At 40.7% G+C, this 18,433-nt stretch overlaps 1 protein-coding gene across 1 annotated transcript in view; it reads left to right on the top strand.

Moving 5' to 3' along the window:
* Positions 1–17,600, top strand: part of ALG14 (ALG14 UDP-N-acetylglucosaminyltransferase subunit) — a 95,745-nt gene extending 78,145 nt beyond the window's left edge. The window contains exon 4 of the mRNA XM_002810613.6: positions 16,395–17,600. Within this exon, the coding sequence (XP_002810659.4) occupies positions 16,395–16,625 (231 nt within the window). The 3' untranslated portion in view covers positions 16,626–17,600. The remainder of the gene's footprint in view (positions 1–16,394) is intronic.
* The last annotated feature ends 833 nt before the right edge of the window (positions 17,601–18,433 follow it).

Consider the following 18,433-nt stretch of genomic DNA (forward strand, 5'->3'; position numbering starts at 1 on the left):
AATGAAAATATTTAATTGGATACTTAGCTAGAGGACTTTTTTTTTTTTTTTTTTTTTTTAACTTTGTGGACTATATCTTTTTTGGTGGGGGTGGAGGGATTTAAATTGCATTTTTCTTTTGCCTTAAATTGCCTGAATGGAGGGAATTTGACCACTGGGACAAGCTCTCTCTTTGTAGTCTGCATTTTATAAGGATGTTTCATAGTTTTTAAAGACTCTCAGGACTGGAGCATGGAGTTTTTAACTAATGACATGTTTCAAAAGTTTTTGTTCATATTTGTACAGGTATTGTATAAAACCCAGGCATTCCAGCCTGGGTGACAAGAGTAAAACTCCATCTCAAAAAAATAAAAATAAAAATAAAGTGTTAACAGATAATTAGGGAACTAACTTCTAGTCCTTTAGATAGAACTCCACCCAGGGATACTTGCCTTCTAAGAGATGACTCCGAATGCCTAACTATCACATGGAAGGGCATTCTGGCTGAGTTCTCCAATATCTGGCAATTCTCTCTGCTATTGGAAACCTCAGGCTCACTGAAAAGCCCCTCCCAGATGGGTTCAGCAGGGCTGCTTGCCCCTAAAGTGGTATTGAGCAGGATGAGATCTTGCCAGAGGTGCTGGCAAGATTTTGTGATGTTAAACTTGCCAGCACCTCTAGACACCTAACAATGTATGAGTAATTTCTGCAGGCTTCCCATGAGATTTTTTTGGGTGTACCTGCTTTGTGCGAAGCATGCGATAGGGGCTGAATACAATACCATTTCTTGATTGTAAGCTCTCTGATGGCTTACTCATCTTCCCAAGCCCAACTGCCAGGTAAAATGCCAGTACCACTATAATACCTTATACGTATTTAATCCTCACAGTAACCCCATGCGTTAGTTACCTGCCATATCTATCCTCATTTTGTGAATAAGAAAACTGAGGCATTAGAAAGAAAATTGGCTTACCCAAAGTCTGAAGGCCAAGTGGCAGGCAGGATTCAAACCCAGATAGCCTGAGACTACAGCATCTGTACTTTATTGTTATACTGTGCTGCCCTTCTGCTCAGGTTGTAACTATTTAATTCATAAATATATTTTTTAATAAAGTCATATAGTTGAGACAACACACAGTGATAAGTTGGTGGTAGTTATTAGAATTTTAACATGGATTTTAGCACACTTGCTTATAATTAACATCGCATTTAAAGTTAGTGTCCCTCCATCCAGTTTTCTTTCATACCTTCCCATTGCCAGCACTTCCCCCAACCAAAGGGAGCCTGGTTTTGTTTTCAGACCCAGCTCTCTGTTTCAAAGACTTACACCATAGTGGGCCGGCAGGGAAGGCTGAATGGGGTTAGACAGCCAGTGGAGGTGGGAGTCAGGAACAACAATGGACAACTGGCATAGAAGTCTGCATGGTGCTTACTCTCCCTGGAAACGCTCCGTCAGACTCAGGAAGTGCAGTTTAATCCTGGTTAAGATAATTCCATTTTTATGCCCTAGAATGGACTGTCTACATTCTCCAACAGAATTTTATTTTAAATCTTACCCTGAGAAGCCCTACCAGTAAATAACTTGGTGTGCATTACTTTCCCTGTTAGTTGAACTGCACAAAATAGGGGTTTATTCTGCCACCGCCACCTCTTTTCCCCTTAAAAGGCTCTTCAATGAGAACCTGAGAACCTGTTGCCCCAACAGGAGATGCCTGGACTGTGGCCCAGCCATTCCCTCAGTGGGATTTGGAGGAGGAGAGAAGACTGTAATGCAGTCAAAAGAGCCACTGTCGATCTTGAAAGAACATCAACCATACAGATGCCACGAAGATTCTCCTCCCCACTTCAGTTACAAGACACACCTTTTGGTATTTATTGTGAGGCAGTCCTGTAGGGAGAACCTAAAAATAAAAAAAGCAGGAAATATAAGACGTGCTATGATCTAAGTGCTTTGCAGATCTTACTTCACTTAATCCTCGCTATAACCCCATAAAGGAAGCACTACTCAAATCCACATATTACAGATGAAGCAACTGAAGTACAGAGAGGTGAAATGATTCCCCCAGGGTCACACAGGCAGGAAGTGGTAGAGCCAGGATGCAATCCCAGGCAGTCAGGCTCCAGAGCCCATGTTTTCACAGCTATCCCTTCCTTGGACCATCAATGCCTCAAATACCCCATCTTGTTTGCAATTAGGCAGAAACTGTTTCAATAAACAGGGGCTTCATATTTGAATTAGAAGACTCAGAGGTTTAATATTCTCACCATAGTGGTTGAGAATCTCTTCCTTAACAAGATTTGGCTTTTAGTCAGGCAAGTTGTCTCCCAGATCAACTGCTGGATTAAAACTTGCTGCCCCTGCCCTTAAGACTACTCTGGGAGAGGGTCCACTCTGGTGCTACTGACAGACTGAGCCCCACCAATGAGGCCCTACTTATTGTGCCCTCACCTCCCCAAAGACCCAGGTTGTAATGCGAAGCACCTGCAGCAAACCGTTTCTCACATGCCCTTTTAGCAGGGATGGAATGGGACACCTTGGCAGGCAAGATGACTTTAAGTGGCAGGGGATATGGTGCCTTGCCACCCGCCACCTCCCTATTAATGTCTTTCTGTCTTTCCACTTTTGGGTGTCTTCCTTATATCCTGTCCATATTCTCTGGATGCTCTCAACTACCCTTTTTTAAAGTGTTAACAGCTTGGCGCGGTGGCTTACACCTATAATACCAGCACTTTGGAATGCCAAGGCGGGTGGATCACCTGAGGTCAGGAGTTCGAGACCAGCCTGGCCAACAACGGTGAAACCCTGTCTCTACTAAAAATACAAAAATGAGCTGGGCATGGTAGTGGGCACCTATAATCCCAGCTACTCAAGAGGCTGAGGCAGGAGAATCGTTTGAACATGGGAGGTGGAGGTTGCAGTGAGCCGAGATTGTGCCACTGCATTCCAGCCTGGGTGACAAGAGTAAAACTCCATCTGAAAAAAATAAAGTGTTAACAGATAATTAGGGAACTAACTTCTAGTCCTTTAGATAGAACTCCACCCAGGGATACTTGCCTTCTAAGAGATGACTCCGAATGCCTAACCATCACATGGAAGGGCATTCTGGCTGAGTTCTCCAATATCTGGCAATTCTCTCTGCTATTGGAAACCTCAGGCTCACTGAAAAGCCCTTCCCAGATGGGTTCAGCAGGGCTGCTTGCCCCTAAAGTGGTATTGAGCAGGATGAGAGAGAATGGCCTTTGATGGATCACCAGTGCCCACATCTCCTTCTTCCCACTGCTTTTCCTCTTTAACACACACAGACCCCTTCTGCCTGATTGAATGAAAGTGGGGTTACCATGCCTGAACATAGCCAGCCCTGTTCCTACAGTGTAGAGCAGAGGTCCCCAGTCTCCAGTGTGCACCAGAATCACCTGGGAGCTTGTTTAAAATGTATATTCCTGGTGCCTAGACCCAGGGATTCTGATTTAGAAAGAATCTACATTTCTGTTAAGTACCCCAGGATGAATGTGACGTGAAAGTGTGAGAAACACTAGCATAGAGTCACTCCTCTACTTGCTTTCAGTGGGATCCTCTCTGAATAGAACTGGGATAAACTCATTGCTTTCCTGAAGTCCTACCAATGCTCTTGTCTTTTGCATGTGCAGTAGGAAAGCGTCATTAGAGCAGCCAAGCAGTCTTAACGTAACTCAGCTAAACTTGAAGTCAGTTTTTAAAACCCTCCAAAAACCTCCTAATTTGAACAAAGCAGTGTCGTTCAGCTTCTGTAAGTTACTGATGGGTGAGGTGCATCACTGCTAGGATTTTGGGAAATGTGTAATGGACAATTAAAGGAAACAACCTTTGAAAGCCTGAATGCACTGACAGTGAAGGACATTTTCATTGGAGGACCTTGACTGCTTAGTCAATGTGTGGAATCCAAACTTGGCTCCAAAATATATACATTTTTTGAGACAGAATCTCATTCTGTCGCCCAGGCTGGAGTGCAATGGCGTGATCTCAGCTCACTGCATCCTCTGTCCCCCCAGGTTCAAGCAGTTGTCCTGCCTCAGCCTCCTGAGTAGCTGGGATTACAGGCACGTGCCACCGTGCTCAGCTAATTTTTGTATTTTTAGTAGAGACGGAGTTTTACTGTGTTGGCCAGGCTGGTCTCGAACTCCTGACCTCAAGTGATCTGCCTGCCTCGGCCTCCCAAAGTGCTGGGATTACAGGTCTGAGCCACTGCACCTGGCCCAAAATACCACGTTCTTTAAGCACGCCAAGAGTACAGCAACTTTAGGATCTCAACTGTCATATTCTACCTCCTTGCCTCTGTTTCATTATCTTTGAATACATGAATGTGTCTGCCTCTTTCTGTATATCTGTATCTCTCTCTCTCACACGTAAACACACACATGCGCAGAATCTCATAGAGAAGGGTTCTTACATATCCTTTGACTCGGAATTAATGAATCAGATCATCTTCTATAAAAATTCTTAAGCTTATTTTTTATACTGCAAAAATAGTATGCACATAAAATAAGGAACACTGTTGACCAGTTTTCAGTTCAGCAAGACAGAAATTTAATACGTAGGTACGTGTACAAAAATTGAGGAAGTGTCACAGGAAAAATATCACTTACCTACTTAAGAGAGTGCCGTGACTGAAGTCAGGAGTTATATAATCACTTTGAATTCAAGCCAGTTCTTCCTGTTTAGGACAGATACTCCCTTTTCTTGTGAAAATGTTAACCATTTCACCATTTTCTCTGCTGAAAACCTTTCCTAATCCATCTTACTGTAACAATAGCATGTTATAGTCTGCTACTGATATCTCTATTAAAGCTATATAAAATGTTAATAACAATTGCCAGAATTTAACCTTTAATTAAATTCCCTGTGTCGTAACCTTTCTTAGAACCCTCTTGCCTTAAACCCACTTCTAACAAAAGCTGGACCTAGTTGGCAGGCCTCAGCCAGGCCAGTATGGTAGAGAGGAGAATGCTGGCCTAATCTTCAAAAAGCTTGGGTTTGGGTCTCAGCTATGTCACTAGCTAACTGTATGATCTCACATAGACCAGTTAATTTCTCTGTACCATTGCTTCCTTGTCTAAAACAGGAGGACAGAACATCTACCTCTCAGAGCTATTCTAAGGTTTAAATGAGGTAATTTTGCAAAATGCCACATGTAGACTCTATACCTACCAAGTGGCAGTTTCCCAGTAAATGTCAATGTGTTTCCCTTCCTCCTCAAGCTGAAGGAAAGGGATTGACCTAAATTACTCCCTGAGGCTTCATCTACCTCTAGCTGTCTGTGCTTTTGAGAAGCCACTTACTTCAGGGTGTGGAGAAAACAAAAGGAAAAAATACTGGGTTAGTAGGGTTTAAAGCCCTCTGTGAAAACATTTCAGAGAGTTGAAAACACAATGAAAACAAAAAAAGATCAAGAAGCCAGGAAATCATCACCTTGGTCCAGAGAACAGGAAAACTGAAAGATTCGGTTTCCTCAACTGAAAGTAGGAGCAGCCAGGAAGGTTGGGAAAACAATGTTTGGTTAGCCTGATAACGATCTGTAGTGATGATGCTAAGCAGGCATGGCCTGACCATTCCAACCAAAAAAAGTTTAGGTCTTTATTTATGTATTTGTTTTTCGTGATGGAACATCAGCGTAAGAAAATGAAATACCAACCCAGTGTGGCATTGACAACCTCTGAGCTCTTTTGTCTTCCCTGCAGTTAGTTACAGTCGGGGAAGCAGCCGTCAATATGCATGGAGCATGCACACCATGTAGCACCTTGGGTCTGTAGGATGCTACTGAAAAGCACTGAAACCAAAGCTGGGCATCCCTAAGTTGTAGAGGGGATATTGGAGCCTGATGTCTGGATGTCTGCACTGCTTATCGCTTACCCCAAACCCCAAAAATCAGCATGCTCGCAAGTAGGCTGCGAAGTCTAGTACAAGGGCAAAATTGACAACTCTTGTTTTGAAATGGACAAGCTCAGGCTTATTCATCGTGTCATCAGACTTGTTCACCGTGTTATGGCTACAGACCTTCAAGGCCATTTGGCCATGGGCTGAGAAGTATACTGCAGGGTCACTGCAGATCCCGAGTAGGGGAAGCTCAGGAATCCTTTAGGCATCCACCATTGGTGGAAGTCCAGAAAATACTGCCCTTGGTAATCAGGCTTCTTCTATCTTTATACATTCATAAATACATAAAAATTATAAATATCTTTATATATTATATAAATGTATATAAATATGTAAAGATATAGACATAATTATTTATATTTAATATCTTTATATATTTAAACATAAGTATTTAAATGTCTATATAAATATATAAATATATATAAATATAAGATATTTAAAATATATTTATATATTTATATAAAGATAGAAGGAGCCTGATATATATATTAATATATAAATATATTATAATATATATTTATATAAAAAGATAGAAGCCTGACTACCAAGAGCACTATTTTCTGTGACCCTTCCTCAATTTTTGCCCTGCCCAATCTACTCCAAGTGATATATATGACTGGAAGACAAAGAGACCAAAGTGGATGGCTGGGTCACTGTTATCCGGTATCCCCTGAAGGGTAGGCTAAGTCATGCCAGGTCAATGCTATGCCTGTGACAGAGTAACAGGACTTGAGGACAAGATTAGCACAGCCCACATAGTCTATGTGTTTCATAAGGCTCTGGCCTTTGTTCCACACAGTACTCTGAAAGTTTGAAAAATGCCACAAGTATACTACTTTATTCTTTGATGGATAATAATAGCTACCATTTATTGACACATTACCATGGAGCGAGCACTGTGTTAAATGCTTTACATGTGTTATCTTATTTAATCTCCCCAGCAGATACCGTTTCCCCTGTGTTACATTTGCTTCTGGTTTGGTTAGCATTCCCCATCCCTAACATTCTCCACTTCACCACTACCAATTCCCAAGAAAAGAATATGTTAGAACTGACTCTCCACCTCCCACTAAGAACTGGCAGGACCAATTCTGTCTTGCTCTGTGTCTTTGTTTAGGTTATTCACTACAAGAAGTTCAGAACCCTGAGATACAGTTTGACCCTGGCATAACATTTCTATTTAGCTATAATCTGTCTCAAGCTCCCCCTCCTGTTCAACCCCCAAACCCTTCCATTGGCCTTCAGTAACTTAGAGTCAGTCCACAAAATCTTCATTCATCATCCTCTTTACTGCCTCTTGCTCTTATCAGTATCTGATTCTGCCCAGAATACCCTACCAATTCATCAGATACTTGCTTGTAAGTAAGTCACCTCCTCAGGAAAGTCTTTGTCTTCTGTATCACCCCATTTCCTTATCCTGCTTTTCAGTCAACGACAGACAAACAATAGTGACCCCGTAAGATTATAATGGAGCTGAACAATTCTGATCACCTGGTGACCTCATAGTTGTCCTAATGCAGCACTGGTAAACAAGCCTACTGCACCGCCAGTCAGGTAAAGGCATGGCACATATAATTATGTACAGTGCATAATACTTGATAATAAATAGCTATATTACTGGTTTATTTACTATACTATACTTTTTATCATTATTTTATAGTGTACTCTTCCTACTTATTTAAAAAAAAAAAGATTAACTGTAAAACGACTTCAGGCAGGTCCTTCAGGAGGTATTCCAGAAGAAGGCATTGTTCTCATAGGAGATGACAGCTCCATGCGTGTTAGTGGCCCTGAAGACCTTTCAGTGGGACAAGATGTGGAGGTGGAAGACAGTAATATTGATGATTCTGATGCTGTGTAGGCCTAGGGTAATGTGTGCGTCTGTGTCTTAGTTTTTAACGAAAAGGCTTAAAAGTTAAAAAAAAAAAAAGGATATAAAAAATCTTTTTGTTCAACTGTACAATGTGTGTTTTAACTAAATATTTCTACAAAAGTCAAAGTTTTTTCAAAAATTTTAAAGTTTATAAAGTAAAAGTTACAGTAAGCTAAAGTTAATTTATTATTGAAGAAAGAACAAAAATTTTTTAATAAACTTGTGTAGCCTAAGTGTACAGTGTTCATAAATTCTACCATAGTGTACAGGAATGTCCTGGGCCTTCACACTCACTCACCACTCACTGACTCACCTAGAGCAACTTCCATTCCTACAAGCTCCATTCATGATAAGTCCCCTATACAGGTGTCCCATTTTCTGTCTTTCATACAGTATTTTTACTGTACTTTCTCTATGTTTAGATGTGTTTAGAGCTACAAATATTTAACCATGTGTTACAGTTGCCTACAGTATTCAGTATAGTAGCATGCTATGCAGGTTTGTGGTCTAGGAGAAGTAGTAGGCTATACAATTTAGCGTAGGTATAACATCCAGATTTTTATAAGTATACCCTGTGATGTGCACACACAGTGAAATCACCTAATAATGCATTTCTCAGAAAGTATGCCCACTGTTAAGCAACACATGACTATATTTCTGTTATTTTCTGCCTACCCACTGGAGTGTAAACCTTACAAGGGCAAGGATTTTGTTCACTAATAAATCCCTAATGCTCAGAACAGTACCTGTGATATTATCTTTGCTCAATAAAATATTTGTTGAATGAATGAATTCATGACAGGGTAAACTGAGGCAGAGCATGGGTAAGTAAACTGTCCCAGGTCACACTGCTGTTAAGCAGCCAACCAGGGTCTGCATGATTGCAAAGCCTTGGTGCATAAGCAGCATGTTATTCAGCCTCTTGATGGATTATGTCAATGCACAACGAGCAGGAATATTCTGACCAGACCAGAATAATCGATAGAGCGAGTTAGAGGGAACTTATCAATTGGGCAAGATCCTATAGAACCAAAGTTTACTGTTCTTCTCAGTTGTTTATTTGATTAAATTGGAAAGTTTTTTTGAGTTGTCACCAAGCAAAATGCAAGTAACTAATATTTGAGGATGAGCCAATAAATTCAGTATCCTTAAAACATTAGTGCATTAGCCTAAATGAAAACAACTTATAACTTGCTTACCTTTTTGGTATGGTTTAAAAGAAGATGAAAGCTATTCTGGGTAAAGAGAAATCGGCAAGTGGCTAGATGACTGTAGTACGTTCACGCAGTGGCACAGTTATGCCTATGTAGAAACATGGAATGGACATAGCTGTATATGTGGAAAAGTATACCCCAAAATGCTGTATACATAATGATGACATCTCTGAAAATTCTGTTATCAGTAGAATTGTAAGGGACCTTCGGTTCATAGATAGTCAGTGATTTGAGGGTTTAGAATTTAATTGGTGATTTAATATTGGTCTTGATATTTTGATGTCTCTGTTTAACTGTTACTCCTCAGATGATTAAATAAACATAAAAAGGAAGAAATACAATGTACCATCATGTGAGCCAAGCAAATACGTCATCCCCATCTGCTGCACATCCTTTTCCTTCCTGCTGTCCACCTCCACTGATCGCTGACGTTCAGCACTGCCTTTCCCAGGCTTCAGCCCCGCCTTCCTGTCCCCTGACTGTAACCTCTGCATGTTATATACCACCTGACTCCAACTGCATTTTCTTCTTTACTCCCTTGATTACTCTCAGATTCTTCTCTTTCTAGTTGCCTGAGGCTTTTGTCCCACTGCTTTTGCCCTCCTATCTGAGATAACTCCTTTTGCTTATCCTTTCCGTACCCTGGAGCACTCTCCCAGCCTCTTTTTGCTGTGCAGTCGCCATCCATGTTTTGCCCAGTCTGACTCCTATGCCCATGGTCCAGTGCTTTTAGCCCTGCCTGAGAACATCCTGTGACTGCTCCGATGTGATCTAGCCCCTCTCTGTCTCTACATTTGCTGCTCTCAAATCTTTGTTCCTCCCATCTAGTTAAGGTTCTTGATAGCAAACTATAGAAATCTACTCTGGCTGATTGAAACAGAAAAAGGATTTGGTGAAGGCTATTGAGAACTCTTGGAATTACCAGCAATGTCAATTAAGCAGGCTTAGAAAATATAGAGGGACAAAGTGGGAACGGAGCAGCCAGAACCGTGAATGAAATTCTGCGGCCACAGAGCTGGTTTCAGGAGACGCTGCTGCTACTATTGCTGGACAGCGGACACTGCAGCTGGCACCACTGGCACTGGATGCTGGACCCCTGCCAGCAGCACCTTTGCTACCAGGACAGAGTCTCCTCCAGCCCTGCCTCTCTGTACCACTAGCTCCTGGTCAGATCTAGGCAGAAATAGCTGGGCAAGTCACTGGCCCATCTACCAGCTGTAAGGAGGCCTAGAAAGGAGTATCTCACTTCTGCTGTGAGAAAGGGGTTCTGCCTGCAACCACAGCTCATACACTGGGAAATTGCTTAAACAAATTCTAGACAGGAACAAAACAAAGAAAAAAAAAGACCACATGGTCCATTCCTGATCCATAAGAATTGTTGTATTAAACTTTCCACAACTTCCTTAAATCCTGAAAGCTACTTCTTCTAACCTCTCACTCAGCAAGAACTCTGGAATATAGTTTAATGCAAAATTAAACTTTAGGGATCACAGATTTATACACAAAGATGTTCATAACAGTATGATTTAGAATAACGAAAAAGGAGTCAGCCTAAATTACCAACAATAACCATTTCCATTAACAAGAGAATGGTTAAATGAGTTATGAGATCTCCATAGGATTAAATATATGCAGTCATTAAAAGCCATGAGTTTTTAAAAAGTATTTTAAAAACAAATATAACTAAAATTAACTTTACTAATATTATGTATAAGCTCTCACAATTGCAAATGTGCATATATGAACATATATTAGAGTATAAATATATACAAAGACATAAGTTAGAAGAGAATACACCAAAATGTTAAGATTGGTGAGATTAAAAGGATTGTGTTCTTTTTTGTGCTTCTCTGTATTTTTCACACTGAGATGAAAAGTTAATATTTAAAAGAGGGCAAACTTCCTATGCCACTATTTTTATCTTTTATCATATTCTCAGTACAACTTTTCTCAAACCAACCTCATGAACCAAATACTCTGAATACTTACTATTTTCTCCTGGTATTGAAAGAACTCCCCCTTTTCTCTGTGGTCATTTCCTCCTTCACTATCAGTTTGTTCTCACTGATCTTTATGTTCACATGTAGATCATTCATTCCATTCTGTAAACCCTTTCCCCAGCCCTGCTTGGCCCATCCAGCTGACACCTGAGCTCCCCTCTCCCACAGCATGCTTACTTTTCCCCTGCCCTGTATTTTGGTCCAATGACTCACTGAAACAGCCATCTCTGAGGTTTCCGTTACTCTTCTGTTGACCAAATCTGAAGATCTTTTCTCTGTCTCTATCTTTGTAGCTCTGCTACCTGCAAGAAATGGTATTGATCATTTCATCATCTTTGACACACTTTTGGGGATAGGCAAGGGACCTTGTGGTTTTCTTCTTATTTGTCTAACCATTCTTAAAGCATTTTCCTGACTTTGCTTCCTGTTCAGCTTTACAGCCAAGCTTCTTCTCTTTATCTATTGACAATTCCTACATGTCAGTGTTTTCTCCCTTCCTCATTTCCCCATTTACCTGTCTACATAATGGAGCCAATACCCTATAAACAGAAGCATTAATTTTGACAGAACCCTTGACCTCCATGTAGGCTACCTACCCGAGCCAGCCCAGCTTTGACAGTGGGCTGCAGTTCTCTACCTTCATCCATGGCCCCAGGAGCTCAATAAAGCTTTCCCTGCAGCTGTGTTCCTACAGTTCATGACCTTTCTCCAGCCTTCACCTCCATCAGCAAGAGGCTATCAGAAAGTCTGGGTTTGGGCCAGTGCCTTAGAGTTGGACTCTGCTTCTCTGTCCAATCTCTTAAAATTGAAGCCTTAATTGGACTCTTCAGCTGCCTTTCAGTCTCACCTTCACATGCTCTCTCGGGTCACCCTCAACTCCGTGATCTCTGACCTACAAACCAACCCAGGATGCCAAAGTTCTTAGCCCATATTTGGCGGGGGTTTTTTTTCTGGGTCAGGAGTCAAATTCAGACTATTCAAGTTAAATACATCTTTTCTATTTATTTACTTATTTTTCTTATCCATGAGTTTCCTGAAAATATGTCTTTTCATACATGCAGAATGTTATGTTTCAGCCAATGGGACTTGACCTGTGGTGACCCAAATCTATAGAACAACAATCCTGTTGAAACTGCTCTTGATCCTTGATCTGGCTCATCTACACTCATGACCTTGTATTTATATCAGTCTTGTCCTCTTTCCGTTTTCTAAACCCATAACATATTATTTTTAGTATGTTAGACTTCCTGCTCTTAGAGAAGTTTATTTATTGATTTGTTAATCATCCAACAGACACATATTGAACCCCTACTGGTTGGTGCTGCACATGGTCAGAGGCCAGTCAGGGAGTTGAACAAAACAAAGGGCTGTGTCACTTAGTATGCTTCTTATTGCCAGTGACAGAAATCCTGATTCAAATGATTTAAGCAGAAATAGAATGTATTTCCTCACCTACCTGGCAAGTCTAGGGACAGATCTGGTTTCCTTCAGGCACAGCTGGATTCATGGATCGTAATGCTGCCTTTGGGACCTGGCCTGTCTTCATCTCTCGGCTCTGCTCTGCTTTGTGGTGGCTTCATTCTCAAGCTCTCTACATGGTGGCAAAATGGATGTCAATAGCACCAAGGCTACATCCTCCTCGGTTCCAGAACAGTAGAAAATGTGCGGCTTTCTCAGCAGCTCCAGCAAGTGTTCTGCTAAGTCTTGTGGTTTCTGACTGGACTGTGTGCTCTTCCCTGAACCAGTGACTTTCACCGGGAGAATTCGATGCTCTGATTGGTCAGACTGGAGTCATACATCCTGTCTTTATAGCTGGGTGTGGGGTCAGGTCTACACAAGCACTTAAATTGAGAGCGAAGGATACAGTGGTTCGTTCCCCTGAGGAAAAGGTGATGGATGTACGATGGTTAAAAAAAAAAAAAAAAAAAAAAGGGCCAGGCGCAGTGACTCATGCCTGTAATCCCAGCACTTTGGGAGGCCAAGGCAGGAGGATCACGAGGTCAAGAGATCGAGACCATCCTGGCCAACATGGTGAAACCCCGTCTCTACTAAAAATACAAAAATTAGATGGGTGTGGTGACATGTACCTGTAATTCCAGCTACTCGGGAGGCTGAGGCAGGAGAATCACTTGAACCAGGGAGTCAGAGGTTGCAGTGAGCCGAGATTGTGCTACTGCACTACAGCCTGGCAACAGAGCAAGACTCTGTCTCAAAAAAAAGAAAAAAAAAAAAAAAAAGCTGTCAGTCAACCACGTAAGTGTATGGTTAGAATTACAGATGGTCAAGTTTGGCAAAGGAAACATTTGAGTCAATATAGGGTAAGCAAAGACCCACTCCTTCTATACTCCCTTGCTTCTTCCTTTCTTTCTTCCTTTCAGCAAAATTTAGTGAATGGCTGCTTTGTTCTAGGTGCAGAGTACACACTGTCCTAGAAGTGGACTCTGCCCATAAGGAGCTTACATAGTAGTGAGGAAGAGAGATGGCCAGGGTGCTGGTGTGAGACACATTCACTGATAATTTATATTTTGAGAAATGGAAGTATGAAGAGTATTTCTGTGTTTTTTAAAATTAAAAAGACAGTTCTAATCATTATATCATTTAACATCTTAGACTGTCTCAGTGAGTTCTGCTTTGTTCAATGCTTGGAATAAGTCTCTCTGGTATGCTTCTTTGAATAATGAAGACTCCATAATCCACTTTTATTTTTTTGCCTAGGCTGCTGCAAAAAGAGGTAAAACCTTTGTGTAATTAAAAGTAGCTTTCCTTAGATTAGGTTTCCTTTGAGATTAGTTTGCGTTTTTTTTTCAGTCCTTGATTTATGGGTTTGTGGTTTTATTGTACCAGGGACTTTTGTAGTTAGGTGCTTCCAAATATACAGATGCAAGAGAGATAAACAAAATGCCTTTAATTTACACTTTTACCTTAACAGTCTCTACTTCTGACCTGTGGCAGGTTGTTAATGCATCTCCCACTAATGCCAGTCATTTCCCTTCCCATATGCAGACATCTCTAGCTGTGTATACATAGTTTGTATATAGAGAGTTGACTAGATGTTGAAATGAACACATGTGGATTTGTACATTTTTTTAAAGAGGAACAAATGTGAAATTCTTTCTGTGACATTCAAGATCCAGCAATCCTTACATTATTTTTTAGCTGTAGTTTTTATTTTGTTCTGTATTATTGAAACAAAGACTAAGAAAAGCAACACAAATAATCTGAGGATTAGGGAGTGCATTAATAGAGTGTTTGTCAACTGGAGACATTTGGCAGTGATTGGAGTCATTCTTGGTTGTCTTGATTACTGGAATCTTGTGGGTAGAGGCCAGAGATGCTGTGAAGCATGCTAAGTAAGATGCACAAGACAGGCCCCCAAAACTAAAATATCCAGTCCAAAATATTAGTAGTGCCTGGCAATAATTGGATTTTTGGAATTCTAAACATTGAAAAGATTCAGAGCAAGTTTGTAATTTAGGTTTAAGACAAAGATAGAGGAAAATTATAGAGTTATAGAACCCTGAAAGACATTTAGTCTGGCCTACCCATTTTCTAGTAAGGTAACTGCTAGAAATAAAAAAAAAAAAAGTGACCTGAAGCAACATAACTCCTTCACCTCCTAAACATGTGATCAAGCAACTTGCCCAACTTCTGTGTGCCTGCCTTTTCTCCTCTGCAAAAAGGGATGATACAACTTGCTTGTGCTCACTTTGGCAGCACATATACTAAAATTGGAATGATACAGAGTTATTAAAAACAAAAAAAAAAAGAAAAACAAAAAAGAGAACTTATCTCAAATTATGATTGCGGTGATGATTAATTAAAATGTAATACATGTAAAATGTTTAGTACAGTACTTGGCCATAGTGTGTTGTGAATAAATAGCAGTGGTGAGGGCCGAGGTGGTGATTGTTCTTTATGCTGTTGCCCAGAATCACAGAGCTGGTTTGCAGTTTGTTTAACCTTGTTCCCCTGACTGTCAGTTCCATTTTCTATTACACTGCCTTGGGGGACTATGAAGAAGGGTTATAGGGGCAACTTAATGGAGATTAAAGACCAGTCTGGACAGCAGCTTAGTAGCTGGTAATTCAAGGGAAAGTCTGAACACAAATTCTCCATAAAAGACAGAAAGGGGATTTGTAGATGGTAGGTAGAGAGCTTTGAGGAAGACATAAGGAAGATTGGTCTCATCTAAAACAGACTCTTTGCAAAGCTCTGTGAATGGTGTTCCAGGTGGTCACACCTCCTGGTGGAGCCTAGACCAGGTGACCTTTTTCAAACCCTACAGCCCTGACCATGTTCACGTGGAGGCAAGATGGCTCTCTTTCTGTTGGGGAGAGTCCTTGAAATGCTGGGGTGGTATAAACAATATAGACAGTACATATGGGAACCTTTCCAACTCTAAGATTCTCTGGTGCTAAGTTTTGTGGACCTTAGGCTGGTAAGATCATGTGACATAGAGCATGCCCAATAGATATGTGTAGACAATCACAAACCTCTTGTTTTATGGTTTGTGGAATAAAGTGCTTTATTAGGTTTTACTAATTCAGTCAAAATGAGCATATGATTAAGATGTTGTGTAAAACGTTTTTTCCTCTGAAAACAGTAATATCTTACCAACAATTCTCTGAAATAGGTTTTCTCTTATTTTCTTCAATGGCTTATAAAAATTCGGCTGGGCTCGGTGGCTCATGCCTGTAATCCCAGCACTTTGGGAGGCCGAAGTGGGTGGATCATGAAGTCAGGAGATCGAGACCATCCTGGCTAACATGGTGAAACCCCATCTCTACTAAAAATACAAAAAAAAAATTAGCCGGGCATGGTGGCGGGCGCCTGTAGTCCCAGCTACTCAGGAGGCTGAGGCAGGAGAATCGCTTGAACCCAGGAGGCAGAGGTTGCAGTGAGCCGAGATCACGCCACTGCACTCCAGCCTGGACAACAGAGCGAGACTTCATCTCAAAAAAAAAAAAAAAAAAAAAAACTTCATAGTCAATTAAAGACATTTTCTCCCAAATCAAGAATAAGTTGGTACATAAAAGAAAACAGTGAATCTCAGTTGATTTTGTTTTCTATATTTTTGTGTGACATTCAAGGTCCACAAAGCAGTCAGAGAAGAGCAACACATGCCTGTCCAATGAGTGCTGACTGAGCACCAGGAACTGTGCTAGAAGTTAGAAGTTAAGTGATTTGCCCTGAGTCACACAGTTGGTAAGCAAGAGAGCCAAGACAACACAGCTCTGCCTGGCTCCAAAGTGCATGGGCTTAAACATGTGCTGTTTGCTGCATCCTGGTTCTTGACAGAGAAGGACTTATTAGAATCATAAGCAGATCCCCTCTGAGATCAGACTGTTCTTAATGCAAAATGCCTCCCTTAGATTATTATTCTGTATTTTCATTTGACCTTCAACTTTTTCTTTCAGGTGTTGTGTAACGGACCAGGAACATGCGTTCCTATCTGTGTATCTGCCCTTCTCCTTGGGATACTAGGAATAAAGAAAGTGATCATTGTCTACGTTGAAAGCATCTGCCGTGTAGAAACGTTATCCATGTCCGGAAAGATTCTGTTTCATCTCTCAGATTACTTCATTGTTCAGTGGCCGGCTCTGAAAGAAAAGTATCCCAAATCTGTGTACCTTGGGCGAATTGTTTGACAAATGGCAACTGACTTCTTTAGAATTTTGCAGTTAACAGTAGTATGTACTCAAATTGGGGGGAAAAAACCCCTACATGTTTCTTGTAAAGGCATCTGACAGTCCTGAGAATTATTGATGGTAAGGAATAAAAAATGTACAGATGACTCAGTGAAGAAACTGAAGCTGAGGCTTCTCTTATGAAACAAACGTTGATAAACGTAACTACTAAATGTTTATGCCTCTGTAAACCAAATTTCTTTTCTAGATAAAAATATGTGTTACTACCTGCAAATTTTCTTCTGGCTGTTTTAGTAGTAATTTTTTTACAGAACTAAATATAGAATTTGTGTGATTAGTAATATTTCCTGTCCTACAGCTTTTTTTTTTTTTTTTTTTTTTTTGTAAAGTATTCTGCATTGTAAAAGAAGAGAAAAAAAAAAGTATTTCTGAGTTTTGGTTCAGATACAAAAGGCTTTATTTCCTGTATGGAAACAGTGATGTCCCCAGTGAATCCTTTCAGCATAAAGGAAGCAGTTATATTAAATTGGCTTCATGACAATTTGCACTCCACAAGCCTCCAGAACCTTGGGCATAAACCAGTATCATTTTTTGTACTTCAGTCTTGCTTTTTGAGTAGTTGGCCTTAATACAGAGTATCTTTTAAAATCTCTTGTTTAGGCTGGCATGGTGGCTCACACCTGTAATCCCAGCACCTTGGGAGGCTGAGGCAGGCGGATCACTGGAGGTCAGGAGTTTGACACCAGCCTGACCAACATGGTGAAACCTTGTCTCTACTAAAAATACAAAAATTAGTCAGGCGTGGTGGCACATGCCTGTAATCCCAGCTACTCAGGAGGCTGAGGCAGGATAATCACTTGAACCTAGGAGGTGGAGGCTGCAGTGAGCCGACATTGCACCATGGCACTCCAGCCTGGGTGACAAGAGTGCAACTTCGTCTCAAAAAAAAAAAAAAAAACAACAAACGAAACTCAATGATGTAGGGACTGCTATTATTCCCATATTACAGATGACTTGTCCAAGATCACGACTAGTAAGTAGCAAAGCCACAATTCAAGTTCAGGTAAGCCTGACTTCTTAGTGGGGCCAGTTTCACGGGTGTGTGGCCTGTGCAGTCACATAGAGTTCTGCACTGAAGAGGGCCCCCACACTTGGTTTAATGTTCTGCTGTGACTCTCTTGAACTTCTGAATAGTTTTTTAAACAATGAACTTATATTTTAGACCCTCTAAATTCTGTCGCTGGTCCTGCTTGAGACTGTGTTTCTAGTGGTGCCATGTCTACTATAATAGAAGTACAATGGTTAGTGCAGTGCCTGGCCCAGGAGCTCCTCAAAAACAGGAATTCCATTTCCTTCCCTCTAACCTCTGCTGCTTTAACAAAGCAGCCAAAAAAAAAAAAAGAAAAAAAAAAAAAAACAGAAAAGAGAAGATCCTCTCCTGTAGTATATGTAGGTTTTTCCCTCTTAAATCTTTTGCTTTATAAGTATGATATAAATCTAATAAATAGTGATTAGTGAAGTGATTGAATTTTTGTGAAAAGAGACATGATTATCCACGATCATGTAAAATTAAAACCCTGAGGCTGATCCAGCCTTTTTTCTTCTTTTTTTCTAAAAAAACAAAAACAAAAAAGCAAAATAAAAACAAAAACCGCCTTCTCTGAATCATGTAACAGGCGCATCTGTCAGCTGGACATCTTCCTAGGTTTTTGGCTGGAGAAATGTGTAGCCGAAGATGTCTCAGAATGGTGAGAACGCTTTGCTGTCTGGATTTAGTGGGCCTGGAGCAGCCAAATGATAGTTCATTG

Source organism: Pongo abelii, chromosome 1 (genome assembly GCF_028885655.2).
Source record: "Pongo abelii isolate AG06213 chromosome 1, NHGRI_mPonAbe1-v2.0_pri, whole genome shotgun sequence".
Taxonomy (NCBI): domain Eukaryota; kingdom Metazoa; phylum Chordata; class Mammalia; order Primates; family Hominidae; genus Pongo; species Pongo abelii.